At 33.4% G+C, this 23,406-nt stretch overlaps 1 protein-coding gene across 4 annotated transcripts in view; it reads left to right on the forward strand.

Annotated features, from left to right (window-relative positions):
* The window catches only part of NAALADL2 (N-acetylated alpha-linked acidic dipeptidase like 2), a 1,069,483-nt gene that overhangs the window by 890,198 nt on the left and 155,879 nt on the right, over positions 1-23,406 (forward strand). For all 4 annotated transcript variants that reach the window (XM_071214620.1, XM_058295358.2, XM_058295357.2 and 1 more), the window contains exon 11: positions 7,526-7,621. In XM_071214620.1, the coding sequence (XP_071070721.1) occupies positions 7,526-7,621 (96 nt within the window). The remainder of the gene's footprint in view (positions 1-7,525; positions 7,622-23,406) is intronic.

A 23,406-nucleotide genomic window follows, 5' to 3' on the forward strand; every position in this document is an offset into this window, starting at 1 on the left:
ATGCTGGTAGAATTTTTATCAGTATTGCATTGAATCTGTATATCAGTTTGGGTAGAATTGATATCTTAATGATATTTAATCTTCCAAACATGAGTATGGAATGTTATTCCAATTGTTTAGATCTTTTTAAAAATATATATTATTTATTTATTTATTTTTAATTATATTCTTTTAAAGATACATAGATCACAAAAAATGTTACATTAAAAAATATGAGGTTCCCATATAACCCACACCCACCACACCCCACTCCTCCCACATCAACAACTTTTTTCATCATTATGGCACATTCATTGCATTTGGTGAATACATTTTGGAGCACTGCTGCACCACATGGATTATAGTTTACAATGTAGTTTACTTCTCCCCCCAGTACATTCAGTGGGTTAAGGCAGTATATATAATGTCCAGCACCTGTCCCTGCAATATCATTTAGGACAACTGCAAGCCCTGAAAATACTCCCACATCACATCTCTTCTTCCCTTTCTCTCCCCTCAGCAACTACTGTGGATACTGTCTCCACATCAATGCTGTAGTTTCTTACATTACTTGTCACAGTAGTTCTATTAGAATACCAGTAAGTCCTCTCTAACCCATATTTTATTCCTCCATCCTGTGGACTCTGGGATGGTGATGTTCACTCCACCTCTATATTGAGAGGGGGCTTAGATCCCACATGGTTGATGGATGTGGTTCTCTTGCTTGCAGCTGTAGACACTCTTGGTTCTCATCTTCACCTCTCTTTTAGCTGACCTGGGAAAGACCAATGAACCAGAGAGTAGGAGTTGCAACTCTGCTGAGGCTCAGGGTCCAGCTGGCACATGGCCAGTCCAGAGATTCAAGTCTTCTGAGTATACACCAACTCTAGCACCAACCACATGCTCAGTAAAAGTGACAGAAGAGACATGTGTAGCAAGGTCACATCTGAGTCCAACTCCATCACACTCAGGAACACAAATTCCAAAGTGGGGCCCAATGACAAGGCACTGAACTCCAGAGCCATGCATGACCTCTCTGATAGGAAATAAGCAAATCAAACTGTCTCAGAGAGCTAGTGACTGGATGATACACTTACAGAAATTTGGAGGGAAGAGGAAGGTTATTTAGGTTTTTTTAAAAATTTCTTTTAGCAATGCAATGTAGTTTTCTGAATACAGTTGCTTTACATCCTTGGTTAAAAGTTTGTTTCTAAATACTTCATTCTTTTTGTCACTATTATAAGTGGAATTTTTTCCTGACTTCCTCCTCAGATTGCGTATTACTAGTATATAGAATCACCACAGAATTTTGCATATTGATCTTCTATCCTGACACTCTATTGAAATTGTTTATTAGCTTTAGCAACTTGTAGATTTTTTGGTAGTTTCTATGTATAGGATCATATCATCTGCAAATAGCAAAAGTTTTACTTCTTCCTGTCCAATTAGGATATCTTCAATATCTTTTCCCAACCTGATTGCTCTAGGTAGAACTTCCAGTACTATATTGAATAACAGTGGTGAGAGTGGGCATCCTTGTCTTCTAGATCTCAACAGGAAAGCTTTCAGTCTTTCACCACTGAGTACAATATTAGCTGTGGGCTTTTCATATATGGTCTTTATCATGTTGAGAAAGTTTCCTCTCTCAATTTTGTAATATTTTTTTTTTTATCAAGAATGGATCCTATATTTTGTCAAATGTCTTTTCTGCATTAATTGATCATGAGATTTTTCTTCTTTGATTTATTAATGTGGTGTATTATGCTAATTAATCTCATTGAGATGAACCACCCTTTCATGCCTGGTACAAAACCCACTTGATCACAATGAATAATTCTTTTAATGGCTTGTTGGATTTGATTAGCAAATATTTTGTTGCATTTTTTTGCATCTGTATTCATTCAAATCTGTAATTTTCTCTTTTTTTTTTGTATTATCTTTATCTGGCTTTGGTATTAGGGTGATATCGGCTTCATAGAATGAGTTTGGCTTCATTCCTTCTTGTTCAGTTCTTTGGAAGACTTGAGTAAGATCATTAATAAATCTTTGAATGCTTAGTAGAACTCTCCTGTGAAACCATCTTTTCATTTTGGGGATTTTTTTGATTACTGATTCAATGTCTTTACTAAGGCTTGGTTAGTTGAGGTCTTCTCTTTCTTCTAGGATCAATGTAGGTTGTTTATACATTCCTAGGAATTTTTCCATCTTGTCTACATTGTCTGGTTTGGTGGTGCATAGTTGTTTATAATATCCTTTTATGACCTCTTTTATTTCTGTGGCATCAGTAGTAATGTCCCTATTTTCATTTTTTATTTTATTTGTATCATCTCTCTTTTTTTCCCATTGTCTCTGTGTTTATTGATCCTCTTCCCAGATATTTCTCCAATGCTGAAAATGGTGTATTGAAGTCTCTGACTATTATTGTAGTGACATCTATTTCTCCCTTCAGGTTTGCCAGTGTTTGCCTCACGTAATTTGGGGCATACTGGTTAGGTGCATATACATTTATGATTGTTATTTCTTTCTGGTGAATTACCCCTTTTATTAATATATAATGTATGTCCTTGTCTCTAATAATAGTTTTACTTTTAAAGTCTATTTCATCTGATATAACTATATTTCATCTGATATAACTACTTTTTGTTGTTGTTACTGAATGCATGGAATATCTTTTTCCAGCCTTTCACTTTCAATTTATTGGTATCCTTGGATTTAAGGTGAGTCTCTTGTAGACAGCATATAAATGGCTCTTATTTTCTTATCCATTCTGCCAGTCTGTTACTTTTGATTCAGGAGTTTAACCCATTACCATTCAGATTCAGTGCTATTACTGTAAAATCAGTTCTTATTTTACGCATTATGACATTTCAAATCTATCTGTTATGTTGTGTTTTCATCCCTTTTTTTACACTTTTATTTGCTTTACTGATATAACCTTCACTTATAGACTCTCTTCCAAGTGTCTCTCTCCTTTCTTTTCTTTTCAGAAAGTAGCACTCCCTTTAATATTCCCTGCAAGATAAATCTCTTTGTTATAAACTCTCTCAGTTTCTCCTTATCTGTGAATGTTTTAAACTTGCCCTCATTTTTGAAAGACAGTCTTGCCTGATATAAGATACTTGGTTGGCAGTTTTCTTTTGCAGTATCTTATATATATCATACCACTGCCTTCTTGCCTCCATGGTTTCTGATGAGAAATTGGCACTTAATCTTATAGGGTATCCTTTATATGTTTTGTATCACTTTTCTCTTGCTGCTCTCAAAATTCTCTCTTTGTCTTTTGCATTTGGCATTCTAATTAGTATGTGTCTCAGAGTTGGCCTATTTGGATTTAAACAGATGGGAGTGTGTTGTGCTTCTTGGACACAGGTATCTATGTCCTTCATTAGGTTTAGGAAATTTTCTACCGTTATTTTTTCAAATATTCATTTTGCTCCTTTTCTCTTCTATTCTCCTGAGACACCCATGGCAGTATGTTTTCACATCTCTTGTTATCATTTAGTTCCCTGAGACCCTGTTCAATTTTTTTCATTCTCTTCTTCATCTTTTCTTTTATATGTTCACTTTCAGAGGCCATGTCTTGTCTTCAACCTCATAAGTCCTTTCTTCTGCCTCTTCAAATCTGCTGTTATATGCCTCCAGTGTATTTTTTATTTCATTTATTATGCCTTTCATGACCATAAGATCTGCTATTATTCTATGTATACTTTCAAATTCTTCTTTGTGCTCACCAGTGTCTTCTTAATGTCCTAAATTTCCTTAGCCATCTCATTGAATTTATTAAGGAGATTTCTTCGACCATCTATGATTAATTGTCTCAACTCCTTTATGTCATCTGGAAGCTTATCTTGTGTCTTTGACTGGGCCATATCTTTCTGTATCTTGGTTTGGATTGTAATTTTTTTTGGTGTCTTGGCATCTGGTTTACTATATGTATTTATTCTGGGTGCATTTTCACTCTTTAGTTTAGGGCTTTCTTGCCCTTTCTCCCTTACTAGTTGTGTAGTACAACGGGAGGATGTAGTTGGTACTGTAAGCTGTTGAGGCTGATGCTGCCAGCATTGCTCCAGGAAATAATGAATCTTCTCCCACCTTTCTCCTCTGTCAGAGGTAGGTACAGAGCTGCAGCTGTGTCTAGTAATCCAAGCTGTGCAGACTACAACCTTCTGTTGTTGCCTGGAAAGACTGATCAGCTTCATATCCCTTCCCTCCCTTATGGTGTTAGGGATGGAGTTGCAGGTGTGAGCAGCAATCTATGTTGTACAGGTCCAAAATAACTGCAGTTGCCCAGGTAAACTGATTGTACTGGCCTCCCTCCTTCCCTGCCAATGGTGGGGATGACTGCTCCAGAGTGACCAACAATCTAATCCTTGTGGGCCAAATGTGCCTGTAGTTGCCCTGGGTAGCTGAGGGAATACTTTCCCTTCTGCCTTTTAGGGGCTGGGGATAATACCACAGGCACCCAACAGTTCAGTCTGTGTAGGCCAGAAGTGACTTCCATTGCCTAGAGAGACTGAAGAATCACCAGCCCTCTCCTATCCTTCGGGGGCTGGTGGTAGATTCAACAGTCCAGTCCTTGTAGGTCAAAAGTGCCTGCTGTTGCCTAGAAAGGCTGAGAAAATACCAGGTCCTCTTATCCTCTGTGGTTCCTGTCTATTCAATCTGTTGGAGCCAAAATACCTACAGTTATACAGAAAGGCTGGGAAACACTGACCCCCTCTTATCCTATAGAGGGTGGTGGTGGAGCCACATGCTCCCAGCAGTCAAATTTGTGCAGGCCAAAAGTACCTGCAGTTGCCCTGAGAGGCTGAGGAAACAACAGCCCTCTCCTATCCTATGGAGTGGGGGACAGGGGTGGAGATGGATTCAAAGGCACTGAACGAACAAGTTCATGTGGGACAAAAGCACCTGTAGTTGCCTGAAGAGGCTGAGGAAACATAGTTGCCCTCAAATCCTATTGGGGAGTGGGGATGGGCTACAGGTATCTGAGTATCCAGTCTGTGTGGGCCAAATATACCTGACATTACCTGGAAAGGCAGTTGCAGTCCCCCCCAGTTTCTTTCCTGCCAAAGGCAGGGTTGGAGCCTAAACTAGGGCTGCAATCTGATGTGGGTGGAAAGAAGCCAGTCCCTACCAGCACTGTAATTTTCAACCAGCCCTGCTTCCCCTCATGCCTGTGGAGAGTTAAAATGGTGGCCACCACTCTTTCTGACATGGACAGCTTCAAACTTTAGCTCTTCTTAGAACTATACTTTAGCCAGCTGAATTTACTAATCAGTAGCTGAAGTCAGTGGCCAATCATCTCTTCCTCCCCCTTTTTTGGAAATGGAACTTCCAACTCCACTATGTAATAGCTCCTGAGGTGACTTGCACCACCAGTGGAGCATGGGCAACAACCTCAATGGTTTGGAGTTCTCTGCTCATGAATCTTCACTGCAGATGGGAATCTCCTTCTTCTGTTCTTTCACAGATATTGCAGGATGTTCTTCTGGTCTCCTGGGACCCCCAAATAGGTGCTTTAGATAGCTCTGTTTAGATTACTAACTGCTCTGTATGACAAGCTGACTCTTGATATGCCTTATTCAGCTGTCATCTTTTATCATCATGTTTTTAATTGTTTTCAGCATCATCATCAATGACATTAACATAATGTCTGCTATGTGTGAGGCATTGGAAAGTTTACACATCTCTGAAGTGTTTTTTATTATCCAGGTTTCTTAGATTAGGTAACTGATCCTTTCAAAATAAAGATACTTAAGATGACACAATTATTGAGTAGCAAAACCAAAATTTTAACCCATGTCTATGTTGACTTCTCCAAAGAACTCCAGAAAATCCTACTGATAAGAAAAAATTAAGTTTATTAGACCTATTACAGTAAGGGAGAATTACCATCTTGACTGAATTTTAGTAGTACCTCAAAATGGGGAAATTATGGAAGGGTGTTAATAGGATTTTAACCTTGGCCTGTGTAATATTATGGAAAGTGTCACAAAATGGGGTGCCAGTTAGGACTGGGTAGAGTTTATGAAATATTGTTTAAGATTGGTAGGCACAGAGAGGAAAGGAACTTGAAAGAACTTTTAATAAACAAACTGTTAGCCTTGATAGATTAAGTTGTTTGTTTGGTACATGGTATTATTATCAAAAGGTCGATAAATGCTAGAGCAATCATTTAGGTTACTTTTGCTTGATCTTATTATTGTTTCAAATAGGAAATGAAAAGTACACCTGGTCCTAAAATAGTTTAACAGAGGGAATTGGAATTATGTTAGTTTCAGTTCTCATCTTTATGATTTCAGAGTCTGTCAACTATATCATCCTTTCTTTCCCACTATTGATATATCCCAAAGTAGTCTGTTCTACTGTTGGAACTCTAATAAATAGGTCTAATAAATAGTTCTAATATAGTTCATCTTAAATGTATTAACTTCTAGCAGTCAGTATTTGGTGTAGATTGGGCTAAATCTTTCTTCCACAGTATAGCCTTTGGGCAGATTATCTCTATATCTAGCTAGTTTTCTTTACTTTTTTCTTTTCTTTTTTCTTTATCTGTATCTTCTAACAAACCACATACAAGTATCCTTATTTTCTAGATAACTAATCCTAGTTCCTTCAGATTTTCAAGATAAAGCTATAATTATATGTTTGTTTTTTTTATTTTTAAGTTTTATTTACTTATTCCCCACCCCCACCATTGTCTGCTCTCTGTCCATTCGCTGTGTGTTCTTCTATGTCTGCTTATATTCTCATTAGGCATTTCTGGAACCAATCCTGGGACCTTCTGGAGTGGAAGAGAGGCGATTACTCTCTTGCACCACCTCAGCTCCCTTATATATTAAATAATAATCATTTTGTGGGTTGCCAATAATATTGATAACTATAAGAGCATTGTTATAGATAATAACATTATCAGCATACTGTATCTTTTTGCATCTGGCAACTTGGCTACATCAGCAAGTACAAAATGAATTAATTATTGTAACTGTAATTGACTCATTTTAATTATATTATCACTAAAGTTTTGATATAATATGTTACCATTTTATTGGAAGTATCACCCCCAATATATTTTATTATAATTTGAAATTATTTTTGCAATATTTAAAATAGCATACAGATTTTTGCCTAGGCTTTTTAAATTGATAATCAGGTTTATCCACAACATTCCATTCTATCAGCCTTAAAACATATAATATATAAAAGAGAGAAAGGATTTCAGCTATAGGTTTTGTTGTCAGAATCTTACTCTATATGTAATTCTGCATTTGAAAAAAAAGTCACAGCAGGACTGTCAAGAATTATCACTTTCAGTAAGAGAATATTCTTTTGTAAATACATATAATGTCAAGAATTATAGAATTCTCTTATTTTAATTTGTAAGTAATCTGTGATGGGTTAATTAGATCAGTAGAATGAAGTCCAACAATCAACAAAAGCTTAAAGCAATTTAGAGTCCTTTTGAATCTTTAAAGAAAATCCAATAAGCACTTAAAGAACAAAATCAATGAATAGTTTTAAATGTTTCTCTTCTGATTTGCCACAGGGTCCAAGTTTTCTATCTGAGGCTCTTTTTCCTAAACGTGCAACAAAAATTGAAGATATGGATCCTCTTTTCAATCTTCATGAAACCATTGCCAAGGTAAGGGAAGAATGCATTCATGAATGGGATGTGTGGGTGAAAGGAAAATAACCAATCAAGAGAAATATATACATTTATTTATTTATGTATGTATGTATGTATGTATGTATGTATGTATTTATATGTGTATATATTGATTTGTAGAATATACAAGAAGGATTTCAGTACCTCCTATTATTTTACTAAAAAGTAAAGAAAATAAGCAACTCATCCTAGATTGTATAGACCCACGACTGATAATTTGTTTTCAAAATCAATCTTTAATAAAACAATTAGTTTTATTCCTTAAGTAGATTTGTGGGATATTCTCATATTTTTAAGTATACCTCTACATTTTAGATGAAGGGCAGTATAAAATGGTGTTAGAAGTTATGTGTAGTCAAGGTTTCATTTCAATATTGAAGGTACTTATTTGTCTGTGGTACATTTTATTTGTAACTAGAAAAAAGACTCCTTTTTTAAAGAAAAAATTAGGAGAGGTTTTACCTTATGATGGCTATACTTATATTTTACTGTATTTTCTTTACTGCAAATTTTATAGAATGGAGAAAATTAAAGTTTACATTATGGAAAAATAAATGTAACATTCTTGATATCATATCATATTTTATATCTTATCATACATTTACTAATTATTTGTTTCACCTGACACAACCTGCCTTTTGGAGATAGAATTGGTAGAGAATATTGGCATCTTGGTATACCTAAAATAATCTACATTTATATATGTTTATGAGAGAGATTGAATGATATTTAAATCTTAAGTGAACTTCAAGACTTTTTCTCCTTTAGAAAGAAAAAACGATATAAGAACTGAGCTCACTGAGTGGAAATAATTGAGCTCAGCATACTAAGACTAGATAGAGTTCAAGGCCTGTCTCTTATACTAAAGAGCTGTGTGCATATCTTTTTGTTTTCTCAATCTTTGAAATAAGAGGAGATTGGATTACATGTTGTTTAATATTCTTCTAGGCAAGATATATGAATTTTAACTGTACATATATTTTCCTTCCTGACATAGTCTAGTTCCTTGATTTAGCTTTAATTATCTCTGTCCTTTGATCATCCATTATTATTTGGATATAGCAAGATAGATGTGGCCCCATAAAACTCCAAAGAATATAAAAGCAAAGCTGTATTCTTAATACTTGGAAATTATATCTATAATATATCTGTGTTTATGTGTTTATTCACTCAAATATTATAAACACTTTTGAGTCTAGATTGTGGTTTTTTTTAAGGTTTATTTTATTTATTTGTTTCTCCCCACCCCCTCATTGTTTGTTTTTGCTGTTTCTGTTTGTTGTGTGCTAGTCTTCTTTTTAGTAGGCAACAGAAACTGAACTCAGGACCTCCCATGTGGGAGGGAGGTACCCTCTTTGTTGTATCTCTCATTACATTTTCCTGCTTGTGTCTCTTGTTGTGTCACCTTGTTGTATCAGCTTAACATGCCTGCCCATTGTGTCAGCTCACTGTCTTGCTCAACTTCTTTAGGAGGCAATGGGAACCAAACCCAGGATCTCCCATGTGGTAGGTGGGCACTCAATTCCTTGAACCACATCCACTTCCCATAAATTGTTTTGTGTTTTTAAGGAAAGTGTTTTAAGATTTTAGGACAATGGGACCATAATATTTTCTCCATATTTTCTGCTTTGTTCTGGATCATGAAAATCAAGGATTTTTGTGGCATGGGCAGTTTCAGATCATGAGAATATCAGATATGTAATAAGATGAAAATATCTAGTCATAGGCAGTCCTCACCCAGAGGAAATGCTAGGATTTTGATTTTAGAGTTAGAAACACACAGTTGAATATGGATTTCTGAGGGATGGGCCACATTTAAGAGCTATAACTCCTGAAAGCATGTTTGGATACAGGGACAGGCCAATAAAAGAGGAAATGAGAATAGAATGTAACCTGAACATTTATAAGAGATCAGTACTCAATGTCAAATAGACAAAAAATAAATGAGCATTAGAGAAAACAGACAAATTTGTGCACAGATATTGTGTATATTCCAATCTTACTCTATATATTTTCAAATAGATTTGATGAATAAATAAATAATTAGCTAATCCTTTAAACAGGTATTGGTAGGAATACATGAGATGTGGACACGTACTAGTCCTTGAAAATAGTTTTCCAATGTTATCTTAGAGTTCTTTTTTTTTTTTTTTGAGGACTTGTTTTATATACATATATATATATAGTTTGAATTTATCTTCACATTTGTCTTTTTGATATAAAGCGTGGAACCTAAGAAAGTAATGAATGACGTTCAATATCAATGCCATACATATAATTTATCTTGGCTCCAATGACAATCAGATTGTACAGTATAAAATTGCTGAAGAGTGACACACACAGCCTCAATTTTGAAGATGTTTTCCTTATCTTCTATAATTACCCTAAAATAGCATGTTTTTGAATTATCATAGAAGATAAACTAATTCCTTCCAAGACTATACACAAATTAAATGGCAATATAAATCCTAGGTGCTTATCCTTTAACAATTGAATAAAAATCACCATGGATTCACGTTTTGAAATAAGCTTATTTCTCCTCCACTTAGGAATTTGCTATGTTTCTAAAACTTCAGTATTTAGCTCATAAGTTGTTGTTAGCTATTTAAACATTTTAGTAGCCTGCCATAAGCCGAGTATGGAACAAAATACTGGAAATGCAAAAAGGATTAAAGCCTAGGAGTGAGACCAAAGGAATAAACAGGTAAACAAATCATTTCAAAATCATATACTGAAACAGATTATAATAATGTGGATTAAGTACAGAAGACAAGAAGATGGAGCTTCTGCCTCTGCCTAGGAGAGGTGAAGACAAATTCACTAGAGGTGGCATTTGAGGTAGATTTCTGAGATGATGATACAGTGTTCAGAGCAATGGGAAATGTATGCATCAAGATAGATTAATCAAGATTAAAAAGAGCATGCTATCTTTGGGGAACTGTAAGTAATGCCAGGTGGCTTAAGCCTTTGGTGCAAATTGTAGAGAAGCAGAGACTGAAAGAAGTAAGAGATGGAGCTGGAAATGAAGCTTGAAAGAGGTCAAATGACAAAATATCTAGGATGTGCAATTTAAGGAATTTCTATCTTATCATAATAACAGTGAGCTCCCCCTGAGAATTCTTTTAAAAGCAGGGCTCTTGGTGATAGTGTGCAAGAAATATTAAGATATGTATTTTTGAAAGCATAAGAAAAATTTGAAAGAAATGTATAAGATTGAATGGCAGGATATATCATTTACTGGATATGGCACATGAAGCAGCTTGAAGACTCAAGAATAATCTCATTATTTTAGCTTGGGCAAAATAGATGATACTGAATATTAACAAAATTAAGAGCTAATTTGGAAAAAATGATAATGAGTTTTTGACACTGGACATGAAGAATTTTGGAGGACTAGAGAGCATCTTAGAAGAAACATGAAGGAAAGAAGTTGGATACATGAGATTGGAACTCAGAAAGAAGTAGGATCTAGAGATGTACTGTCCAATAGATTAGGCACTAGCTACATGCGGATTTAAACTAAAATTAAATTTAAAATTGCAATTCCTCAATCACTTTCATTATATTTCACATGTTTAATGACCATAAATAACTAGTGGCTACTATATTGGACCTCACAAATTATAAAATACTTCCTTAATTCCCAACGATGTAGGTAATGCTACCTTCCAACGTCTATGCAGAAGAAGAAGAACCGAAAAAGAGAGGAGAAAAGACCCACTATGGAGTGGTTCATTGAATCCATAGTAGGATAATATTATAAGAAGGAAAAAATGTTGAAAAGGTGAACTGCTCACTCACCAAAAATTTTTAACCAATTATTTAGACTTTGTTTTCCTCTTTTTATTTTGCTTTTAACTGACATAATGTCAGATATACATTTTATATGTTTGTATATTTAATATATTAATATTTTATTAGCTTTTTTTTTTTTGGCCATTTTTTCCATAATAGACACCCAATGAATGATGAATGATAACTTGTTTTTTTTTTTCAAATCACTATAGCTTCATATAAAAGAAAATAATTTAAAAAATCAAATGTGAACATAAAGCATTTGGGATGCCAGAGGAAAGGAACTATCATCCAATAATATGATTTCTAGTTCCTTTCTTCTGGCACCTCAAATGCTCTATATTATATATAAAAAAATCCCTGAGTCTGAATGGTACATCCAGTGAAACACAAAGTACCTTATACATGTGGTACCATGGAAACCAGCAAATGATCTAATTCTGCTTGCATTCTTCCTGAAGAAATATCAATTTATCTATCCTTTCATAGTTATTTCAATTTTGTTTAAGAAAAATAAGTTTTCTTATTTTTAATTAGTGTAGGGTTTGCAATGTTAGTAAGTATAGAGTTTTAAAAATAGTTTCCTTAAATTTATGTATATTCTAACTATTCTTATATAATACCTAAACAAGACTCTTTTATTAAAATTAGAAAGGAATAGGAATACTATAATATTTTTACCATTATACATGTGGAGAAAGTGTCACAGTGAGATTAGGTTATGATAAAAGGGGATATTCATTTAAGGCCTAGAAATCAAGGCTATTAATTCTTATATGGTTTGTATTTTAACAACATAATGATATTTATCCTTACTTTACAGCTATAAATCTGAACTCAATTTTGCAGTGGGGAATAAAGGCTAATAGTGGCTTTTCAATGATGAAAAATATTTAAATAATTCTAATTTTTAGCTGTTTTGGCTAATATGAATTATATTTGGTTGTCAATCATCCTTTCGAGTTGATTAACCATGATCACTTTGATTAATAGAGTCATATTCCACTAACATTGTTTTAAATACTGGGCTTGTGTATTGTGAAACTGAAAGTATTTAAAAATGTCACTATTAAATCATGTTTATACCAGTTGTTATAATATTAGGATTCTTAACTGAAAACTTTAAGTGATGTACTTTTAACTATAGAATATAGAGGCAGATTAAAATACAGAATGATTTTTATTTCTCTTGAGATTTCATTCCATCTAATACCATTGAAAAATATAGCTCAATAGCTTTATATGAAGTGAGAGGAGAGACCAAATATCTGTTATTTAGTTCTGTGAGTTTCAAAGGCATGTTGTGTTCATGAGGCTAATGGAACTTCTGGTGCAGTTCTTTAAATGTTTAGAAAATCTGGCTATGATTTCTAATCCAAATAAGTAAATTTGAGCATATTCAATGTATATCTAATGCTGGTCTATCATTTGGATTAAATATGAAAATATTGTGTTCTATTGAGCAAAGCAAGTTTAATGATATTCTTTAACCCTGTGTACATTTTGAGTTTATTCAAAAGCTGTGGATTAAAACCTTTGTTTTTATTTTTTAGAACACTTTGGAATTTTTCCTGCTATATCAAATTATTGTTACTAGATGCAAAATGTCTCCATATAAAATTACACTGTATATCATGATATGAACTAAACCAGAAAATACCCCAAATACATATTATCAATGCAAAGGCTGTACTTTGTGATAAGAAATGTAGTTTGGAGCTACTCAAGGGAGATGATAGGATATTAAAATATTCCCCTTACTCTTCTGAAGAGGAAATATTGTAGGTATGTATTTTTTAATGCATAGTTACACCCAAAATCTTCATTTACTGAAATTGGAGATCGTGTTGGCTATATTTCTCTTGCTACAGAGGTTTGTTTTTCATTATAGTTCACAAATATTACCGTTTCTAAAGGAATGAATTATGATACCAGTTCCTTTTTCTGTTTTTGTTTTTACTACTAAAAAACATCTCATTGCACAATATGAGATCGTCAAAATTTGACTCCCTTTATAAATAGAGTTAATCATCAAAGTAGATGTCAATGCCACAGTATATTGAGTTAATATTGCATATTAAGATAGGAATGAGTGGAAATGTTACTCTCTGTGCACACTTCTTTTTGTTTTATATATACCTGAAGTTGTTTTTAACATATATTTGCTATAGAATATAATTAGTATAAATCAGAATAGGAAGCTATATGATCACTTACTAAAAATATGGCAGTCTTTCAAAGTCACAAATCAACTTGTTTCTGAAAGATTTCACATCTAATTCAGGAAGCAGTAATATTTTGCTGATAATTGAATTTTGTGTTTTCTAAATATGTCCTTCTTATTTTAGGGATCTGTCAATAAGTTAAACATGAATTTTAATGTTAATTTCTGCATTTTTTCCTCACTTGGACCAGGAGACTCTAACATGTCATTTTCAGATAGCACCATTCCCAAAGTGTTTTAGAAGTACAGGGGCAAAAGCTAGAGCAATCAATGTATAACAGATTAGTTCTATGTAGGAAGGTCAAATGTCCTTCTAAAAAATCCTGCTGATACAAACTCTCTGCATAATAAAAGATTTTAAAGCCTTAAGCCATATCCACTTACTAAAGAAAAATGTAATATAACACAACAAACCAGAAAAATCTGTTATAAATGATTTTGATTATGATACTTAAATGTCCTGAAGACAGTACTCACAGTTCCCAGGGTTAACTATTATAAAAGAGCCTCCTACACACACACACACACACACACACACGCACACACGAAGACATATCATGGGATATCCATGGAACAGATCTTCAATGCTAATCTCTTTCAGTATTGTTTCTTGGAGAACCCTGAATTTTTGTACACACACATTTATATAAATATTGGGGTCATCTTTTCTACAAAAAGACTAAATTTCATTTTTTTTAACAAATTTTGGACCTGTATATTCTCTGCTATTGGCATACTACAGCAAGTGTTACAAATTGAAAATTTCTTTCAGCATGTATTAGAGTCATCATTTTAATTGTGTGATTTTTCTCTTGAAGAATTCATACAAATTGAAATTTTAGGATAGAATGGAAGTATTCCCCAAATAGGAATACTTCTATGATATGAAACTGAAATTTAGGAAGTAAACTGAAATTAAACTTGAAGAAATCAAGCCAAGCATGTTTGAAAGGCATATGATAGAGAAGGAATATTTTTTGATTCATTTATAATTAATTTGTTCATATGTCTATTTATTTTTACAAAATTAGTGCTCAGAATCTCATTAAATCAGAAAGTACAGTGGCCTTAGACCATTTATAAGAGGTTCAATTAGTAATATTTTTGCACTCTAAAATGAACAATCATAATTATGTTCCTGAGTCTTCAAGGAAAATAAGAATTATGATCCTTATAACTACAGTTTTTTAAAAAATTAATTACAGTTTTTAAGAAAGCAAGGAAGAGGGTTATCCATTTTAGAGTCATATCTTTTTATAGTTAAAATGTACATAATAAGAATTTTTTGTTATTACTAGAGGCCTATATGCAAACCATCTTAATAAAAATTAAGGGATTCTATTGACTCATGTATTTGAAAAGTCTACAATAGTTGGGTTTTAGAAGTAGCTCAAAAACATCTCCATTTCCACTACTTTGTTACCCTTTCACATTTGCCCTTTTTCTTTTGGACTTTTTATGTGGAATGTCTTTGTATTAGAAAAAATGCAGTCAGAAGTTCCTGGATACATATCTGTTCACAATTCTATCAAAGCAAGAGAGAGAAATCTTCTGGGAGATTTCCCAGAAGAGCAATGATGCTACTTTCTAGGAAGCTGTAGAAAAATTACTCCCCACCCCAATTACACTAGTTTGGATTGGTTTCATGCTCTATTTGACCTGCTCCTTGTGACTAGGGAAATAACTGTGCTGATTGGAGTAGGCCTGGTTTACCTAAACCAATCACTGTGGGAAAGGGGTAAACTTAACCTATTTAATTTACGACAGTCATGTCTTTCCCCAGAAGCTGGGTCCAATCCCATTCATACTATAGGACTGCTGAAAAATGAAGGTATATTTGTTACCAGACAAAAACTTAAAACACAAAGTGTGAACCCTAATATAAACTATGTACTATAGTTAATAGTATAATTATAATAATATTGTTTCCTCTGTTGTAACCACACTAATGCAAAGTTATTAATGGGGAAAACTGTGTGGGTTGGAAGGTCTATGGAAACTTTGTAGTATCTGCTTAATTTTTCTATAAACCTAAAACTGTTCTAATAAAAAAAGAAATGAAGGTAAAGAAGGTTGGTAGCATAGGTGTTGCAGAGATAACCACCAAATCTATTATCAATTGTAACAATTTTTTGTCCTCAAAAGAGTAAGAATTAGTGTTTTAGAAAATGCAAAAACAGTGCTAAAACCTATAGACATGTCTACTAAGACATTGATATCTTTTCTGAAATGTCTAGTCATTATAATCACTTGAAATGGAATGGGAGATGGGAAAAAACAGTGAAATACAATATGGGAAATATTCATAAAATGAGTTTGGTTAACTATTTACTCCCAGAGCTTTACTGTATCCTATGGGGTATCAAATAGGGTAAAGAAGGGTTAGAAAAGTACTCATGAAGCAAAACTTCTTCTGTCCGCAGTAGATACCTGAACATAATCACCATATTCAATCTGAGACTCAAGAGTTAGTCTCAATATATAATTCTTAAGACAGCTGCTAGGAATTGACTGGATTTGATATGGGATAAATTTTTTTGCCAACCTGCATCTAAAATATTCATAAGTTCAATCCTCTGCTTTCAAAGTTTCTAAGGATGACACTTAGAAACTTCATGGATTCACTGACTTAAGAAGTTGCGTTCATATTAACTCTGTAGGCCTTTGTCCTGATTAATATAGCTAATAAACAATTTGGGATGAGACCTTACATTAAAAAATATAAGACTTAAAAATGCAAAATATTTTAAGACTTATTTTCTTTCTGCCGTGATAGGTCTAATGTTAGTCAATGTTAAAAGCTCTGAAACCATACATTAGCATATAGCAGTATATTTTAAAGTTGCATATTGCATTTCATTGCTTACTCAAGGGTTTCATGTGTAAGAGATTTTGTTTACCAAACAAGTGATAATTTATTCCTTTATACTTGCCTCTATTTCTCCATTTCACATTAATTCACATTGTTACCAATTTCGGCAGTTTGAGATTATTTTATGAATCCCCAAAAGAGAGAGATTTTGTTTGTAAACTAATCTATTCCACTGGGTGTGATACCCTCTGATTGCATTAACTTCTACTGAGGGGACTTTGATTCGATTATCTGATAAACTTGCTTTGGGCTTTTGATTCGACTGGATCAGTGGGCTTGACTCAGGCTGAGCCACTACCCCCTTGTTGGGTCTGAAATAAATGAACGCTTACTGAGACTGTCATAGAAGAGAGAGCTCTGTCATTTTTTGTCCTGCAATGTGACAAAAAGGAGAAGGATCAAACACCTGAGGCCCTGAAGAGAGATGAGCCATTTGCCTGATAGTTTACAGCTGAGCTGCGAAGCGAGCAGACCAGCTCAGGCTTAAATAGGAGCCCAGGAAAGAAACAAGCCCTATGCTGAGTGGAGGACTAGGGATCACTTAAGCATGAAGCCTCAGAGACTGGACCCATGGAGCTCAAGAGGAAAGGTTGAGTTGAGAGGCAAAGGCAGAGACCAGCCATAGAGGGGCTGTGCTTCAAAACGTGGCAACTGACTTTGGTGAGAAAGCACCTCTTACGGTTGAACTTGAGTTGGACTTTTTACAGACTTGAAATTATAAGCTTTTACCCTTAATAAAGCCAACAGATTTCTGGTACTTTGCATTGGCATCCTTTGGCAGGCTAATACACCAATAATCCATAATTGCCAAAGTAATGAAATACTCATATGATACTGAGACACTATATACTTTTTTTTTCATTTTTTCCCACCACTATATACTTTTAATATTCCTCAGTTTGGCTATGAGCATTTACTTATGCCCTACTTTGATTTCTTGTCTCCCATTCTAAGAGTTGTTTGTAAGTATTTAATATATGGCATGGTTATCAATGATTGGTTTTTCAAATAAGACTCCAGAATTCCTGTTTCATCAATGGTTTGTAAGCGCTCCTACAAAGTTGAAAATTTATCCTCATTATATCTGTGTCAACGCAAAGATATAGACATTAGCTTTAGCAGTTAAATATACAATTTTGGTTAGATGTTTGAAATACTAATAATCCACCTTATGAATTTGGGGATTGAAATACCAAAGATATATATTTAGGAACTTTTATACATAGCACATAAATTGCTATTAATGAGTTGTAGTAACATCAAGTTTAATATGCAAAGGACTGAGGAAGAATAAAAGAGAAATCTGTGACATTTGAAATTATTGAGAAGATAGTATTGCAATTTAAGAACACATGGCAAAAATGAAAAAAAAAACTGGTGTATACAATACATGGGTGAATAAAGTATTTGCATAATGAGTATATGCATCATTATCCCAAATATAAGAAAGTTTTATATAAATAAAAAAAAATTACTAAAACAGTAACAACTCCTGAATGCCAAAATTTATATCCCGTATAGACTTTCATCTGATCCAAGTAACTAACCAATTTCCATGGCAATGGAAAGTAAGATGGATTCTGTGACTCCTTTTTGCTTTCTCATATCCACTTAGTTCTTCAGCAAAGAGCCTGATAGAAGACTCAGATATTCTTATTGAAATGGTTTGCCATTCATTTAATTTGCATCCATCAGAGAGCCCTAGAAACAACCAAACTGCCACATTCAGAAGAATTCCCTTATTTCAAAGATTAGCTAAGAAATCAAGCTGTTGATTCCAAGTTGTTTGGAAAAAGTGGCCACTGTGCCTAGGGACCTTGGGTCCACTGTATTAAGTGTTCAGTTCTCTCAGTTGGCACACGTATGGGTTCTTAGGTACTAGTATCAGGGATCCAAGTGCATGAGCTTTTCATATAGCTACTTTAATTAAATTACCAATGTTTTACCTTCAAGTGAAATTATGTGACTATTTCCAAGAAATCTAGACAGATTAAAAATGTATCATTTTGATAATTTGAACAAGCAAAGACTCTGGTATATGCTTCAGTTATTTTTATGCGTTCAGTTATTTTTCTAAAAAGTCCATCAAAATAAATCCCATAGCAGTCTCTAAGAATAAGGATAAATCATACACTATGTCAGTTTCTAACATTCCAGCAGCATTGTAATGAATTGTACTTGTTCTTGCATGTGCCTTATTTTTCCTAATAGTTTTTTAATTTCTGGAATGAAATTTAACCCTTCTTGCCCATCCTTATCCTATGACACCTAACACACTGACTTTCCCTGATCAGTTGTTAATTGTTAAATGTTTTACTAAATATCTACAATTGCTTTTTCTCTGAATATCTATTTGCTAGCTTGCACTTTGTCCCTATTTCAGCTACAGCATAAAGCATCAGATTTACACCAATACAGCTAGGGCTGGGAATCAGTTAAGTAAACGAATTAAGCTTCTCAGGCAAACAATGGGGTCTGGTGATTAGCTCCTTTACCTGTTCAAGCTGGTTTAACTGTCAAACTGGCTTTTGCTGACAGCAGTTTTTACAAAAGCATAATCTAATTTAAGAGTCATCTAATGTTAAAGATGCAGAGAATGCCAAACATTTTTGTGGTTGATAAAACAAATACACTTACTCTTTGTTTTTGAAAAATATTTCACACTCTTGGGTAATTTTAAAGACCTCTCCATTTAAGATTTCGAATATGAGTATTTTCTGAGGCTTAGAGTGGATTATTTTTTTAAACCCTGGTTTGGAAGAATGGGACTAAGGGATATTAAGTAATTATGGTTAACCATATCTACTTGTGGTTCTGAATAGTCTTGGCTAATCCAGACTATTTAACACTCAGGTGGAAGAAAGTGTGAAGGTAGATGGACTCACCAGAATGGACATACCAAATGATTGGGAACATGGGACCAAGTAGTAAATGCATGACATGAGACTGATGAGAATCTTAGAAAGCAGAGATATTTCAGAGAAGAAAGAATGTAATTTTTATGTCAAATGACTTAAGGAAATAATAAAAGCATTCCCTTAATAAGACATGTGTGCTTTGGTAGTATATTACAAAAGCACTTGCAGGAAAGGAGAGAAAGCCAATACATAGATGCAGCACTGATTTGGCTATTTCAAGGGGCAACTGGTTTCTTAGTCCCATGGAACTGTCTAAGAAGCTCTATGAAGGTCAGGGGAAGAAAGAGGAAGCATTTCTCCATTGGCTAATCTACCTCATTTGTCAGACTTTCATACCTATGAATTCTCTGACTTCATGTCCCATTTCCATTTCATTGCTTACTCTGCTCTAACCCCACTGGGGTTCTCACTGTTTTTCAAACACAGCAGGCATGCTGTTCCTTCAAGGTTAGCTTTCTCTGAAATAGTCTCTCCTTAAATATCCTTGTGGCTCACTCCCATACTTCCTTCAGGTTTTGTTCAAATGTCACTTTGTCATTGAGCTCTTTCCTAAGGACCCTTTACAAAACAGCACACTTCACCATCCCTGCCTTCTCATCTAGTTCTTCAAAACTCTCACATTTTTTAATCTATAATCCTTCCTTCCTTCCCTCCTCCCTGCCTCCTTCCCTCCCTTCCTTCTTTCCTTCCTTACTTCCATATAGCATTTATTATTGTTTGTCTTCCTGCACTAGAGTAGAAGTTCCTTAAAGATAGAGACTAGATCTGTTTTTGTTTTTGTTTTTTCCTGCTTTATCTCCAGAGCCTGGCTCATAGTTGATGCTAAAAAATTATTTGTTGACTAAGTGACTAAAAGGCAATTTATAGCATAGCATGAGATTAAACAAAAATAGGTAATTGTACTCTCTGCAAAGGTAATTTCCCATTCAAATAGTGACTTATTGATATTTTATATGAAGAGTAGACATAAACTAACATGGAATTTCTTCATCGGTTTCACATTTATGTTCTCAAAGAGAAGACATATATATTTTGATTTCACACCTGACATAAGTGCTCTCTTCCTTGGATAAAACCTCCCTATTTTTACTTATTTTATAGATTATTGAAAATAATTATAAATTTAGTTTAAGAAAACAAGAAAATAGATATTATTCTTACAACAAATCCAAGTTAAACATGAAAATTATACTTCTTTTTCACAACTCAAATGCCAGATTTACTGGTTATCAATTCATACCATTAAAAATTTTAAAAGCCACAAAATTTAGAATTTTTAAATTGCAAAAAGTATCATGTATGCAAAAGAGAGTATAAAACATATGTGCATCTTAGAGAACGATCATAAAATGAATACCTAATGTTTTAGTTTTCTAGGGATGCTATGACAAATACCACAGTGGGTTGGCTTAAATATCAGAAATTTATTTTCTTACGGTTTTGGATGGTAGATATCAAACATTATGGTATTGGCAGAGCTTACTTTCTCTTGAAGTCTGTAGCATAAAGCAAGTATTTTAAATATATATTGCTTTCAATTCCATTCACTATGCCAACAAGATTTTTGTGAAATTTACAAGTTAATTTTTACATTTAAATGGATGTGCTTTTGCACTTAAAGAAAAATTATGTAGAAAATGATGAACGATCACATAGGAAGTCTAATATTAAAAGTGTAAGGCTACATGGTCTTAATAGCAATATTGTAATATCCTTACATTAATGTTCAAAAAGGTACTATATTAATAATAGGGAGGTATGGAAAAAAAAACATATAAAATGTATGCTATAGAGTATAGTTAGTAGTAATAATCTGATGAGGTTCTCTTATAATCTGTAACAAATGTTCCACAACAAGGTAATATGTTGGTGGAGGGTGTTGTATGGGAATTCTGCACATTGTGCATGATTGTTTTGTAAGTTCACAACTTCTCTAGTAAAAATATATATATTTTTTAAATTATGAGGTTAAAACAGTATTGTGTTTATACACAAACAGACAAATAGACCAAAGAATGGAACTGAGAACCAAGAAACAAACTTATACATGTTCATGGAAACTTGAGCTATAACAGATTTTTTTATTGTGCCTTTCAGAAAAGGACAGACTTCTCAAACAATTAAGTTGAAACATCTGTCTAAATCTTCACAATCATTATCTTCATCATCATAATCATGGAAGATGAAATACCTAAATCTTCTAAATCTTCACAATCTTCATACAATAATTAAAATTCTGTAGGTCCTCACATTTCACAATTTTGATTAATAAGAACAACTTTGATAAGTGAGCACTCTTTGTTACATAACCCCATTTATCTTTAAGAGCTTCCTTATTTCTTGGTATCAGATTTGCAAGATTTACCTTGTACTTTCCCTGCCCAAGTTCTGGAAGCTGTTATTTCTCCAAAGATTTCTGGTTCTTTACTGGAGAATGGTAGTAAAGAGCAATATTTGGCCACTACAGGTGGTCATTGCTGATGGAGTGACATTATTTTCAGAAAATTTAAATGGGAAGAACTAGAAAATATGTATTTTTAAAATTTATATTGCCAGCTGATTTTAAAAGTAGAGTGTCTTTAAAAATATATTATCCTTTTTTTCTTCTACACTAAAAATTTTGATTGATGACAACATTACTTATCATTACTTCAAAATGTGCCAGTCATGAAAGCCCACATTTGCATTCTCAATGTAGACCCTATAGTAAGATAATCATTTCTGATCGTCTGGGTGAAAATGGGTAGAGAATACAGAGTAAATACATTTTGAAAGGTCACTTGTCGTATATCATAATTGGAACATCACAAAGCACATTTTAAAATCAGAGACTTTGAAAAGTTCTGAAGTAAAGAACTTGCTTGTTTAACTTTGCTTAGACTAGTATTTCCAAATAGAACTTATTTTCTGTTTTACATACTTTGGGAAATATTAGTATAAAGTAGGCTTTTCATGCAAGACTTTCCTTCACCGTTCAGACTATGCATTGGAGTTAACATTTTCTATTATTATATATAATCTAAGTTGTCCTCTAACACACAAACACATAAGAATGAAATCCTCTACCTTAATGATTTTCTTTCACTTTTTCTATTCTATAAAAAAAGCAATAAATGTTGCTAGATTGAATGAGCAACTATAAAATCAGGCTTTTTGAACTCTGTAGGACTATAAATCGATGTTCATATTGTTTTCTAAATTTTTGACAGATTTTTCAAAAAGATAGTTGAATGTGAATAATTTATAATTTTATTTATAGAAAATTATTTTAGGGAAATAAACTTTTAATCCATAGCTATGGATTAATCTTATATGAAATTATGTTTATCGCTGATAATGTATTCTATTTTTTATTAAAGAAATATTTTCTGAAGAAGGAGGTTCATATAGTGTACCCATAAATACATACACACACAAACACATCCATATAAAATGAAAATCTGTGCCTCCACTTACAATCTCTACAAAGGAAGTATGGCATATATTTTTTATAACATATTTGAAAAAAGCTCTAATTATTATATTAGATATTGGAAGTAGTTCATTAAAATACTAGGTATTTAGCTACATAAAGCATTCATTAAAAATCTTCAAAATTGATTTTCTATGTTTTTCTCTTCAAGGAAATTGTCACTTAAATAATATTGAATATGAATATGCCTTTTGCATACAAATTATTAAAATTCAGAAATCCATACTCCCATGTGTGACATAATTAAAAGTGATATAGGATGTGTACTCTGGAAATCATTTCTGCATGTCTGGCATGTGTGACATAAATATCATTTAAGCTCTCAAAAATAAAATATATGCATAAAGACAGGATCATGTATTGATTTAATATGCCTGTTGAGAGTTCTTCATTAAGAGCAAAATGCTTACAACTTTCATCCAGGCTATAACTATTACATTCAAGTTTTCCCTACTGTTTTGTCATAATGGCTGGTAAATT

Source organism: Dasypus novemcinctus, chromosome 4, assembly GCF_030445035.2.
Source record: "Dasypus novemcinctus isolate mDasNov1 chromosome 4, mDasNov1.1.hap2, whole genome shotgun sequence".
NCBI classification, from domain to species: Eukaryota; Metazoa; Chordata; class Mammalia; order Cingulata; family Dasypodidae; genus Dasypus; species Dasypus novemcinctus.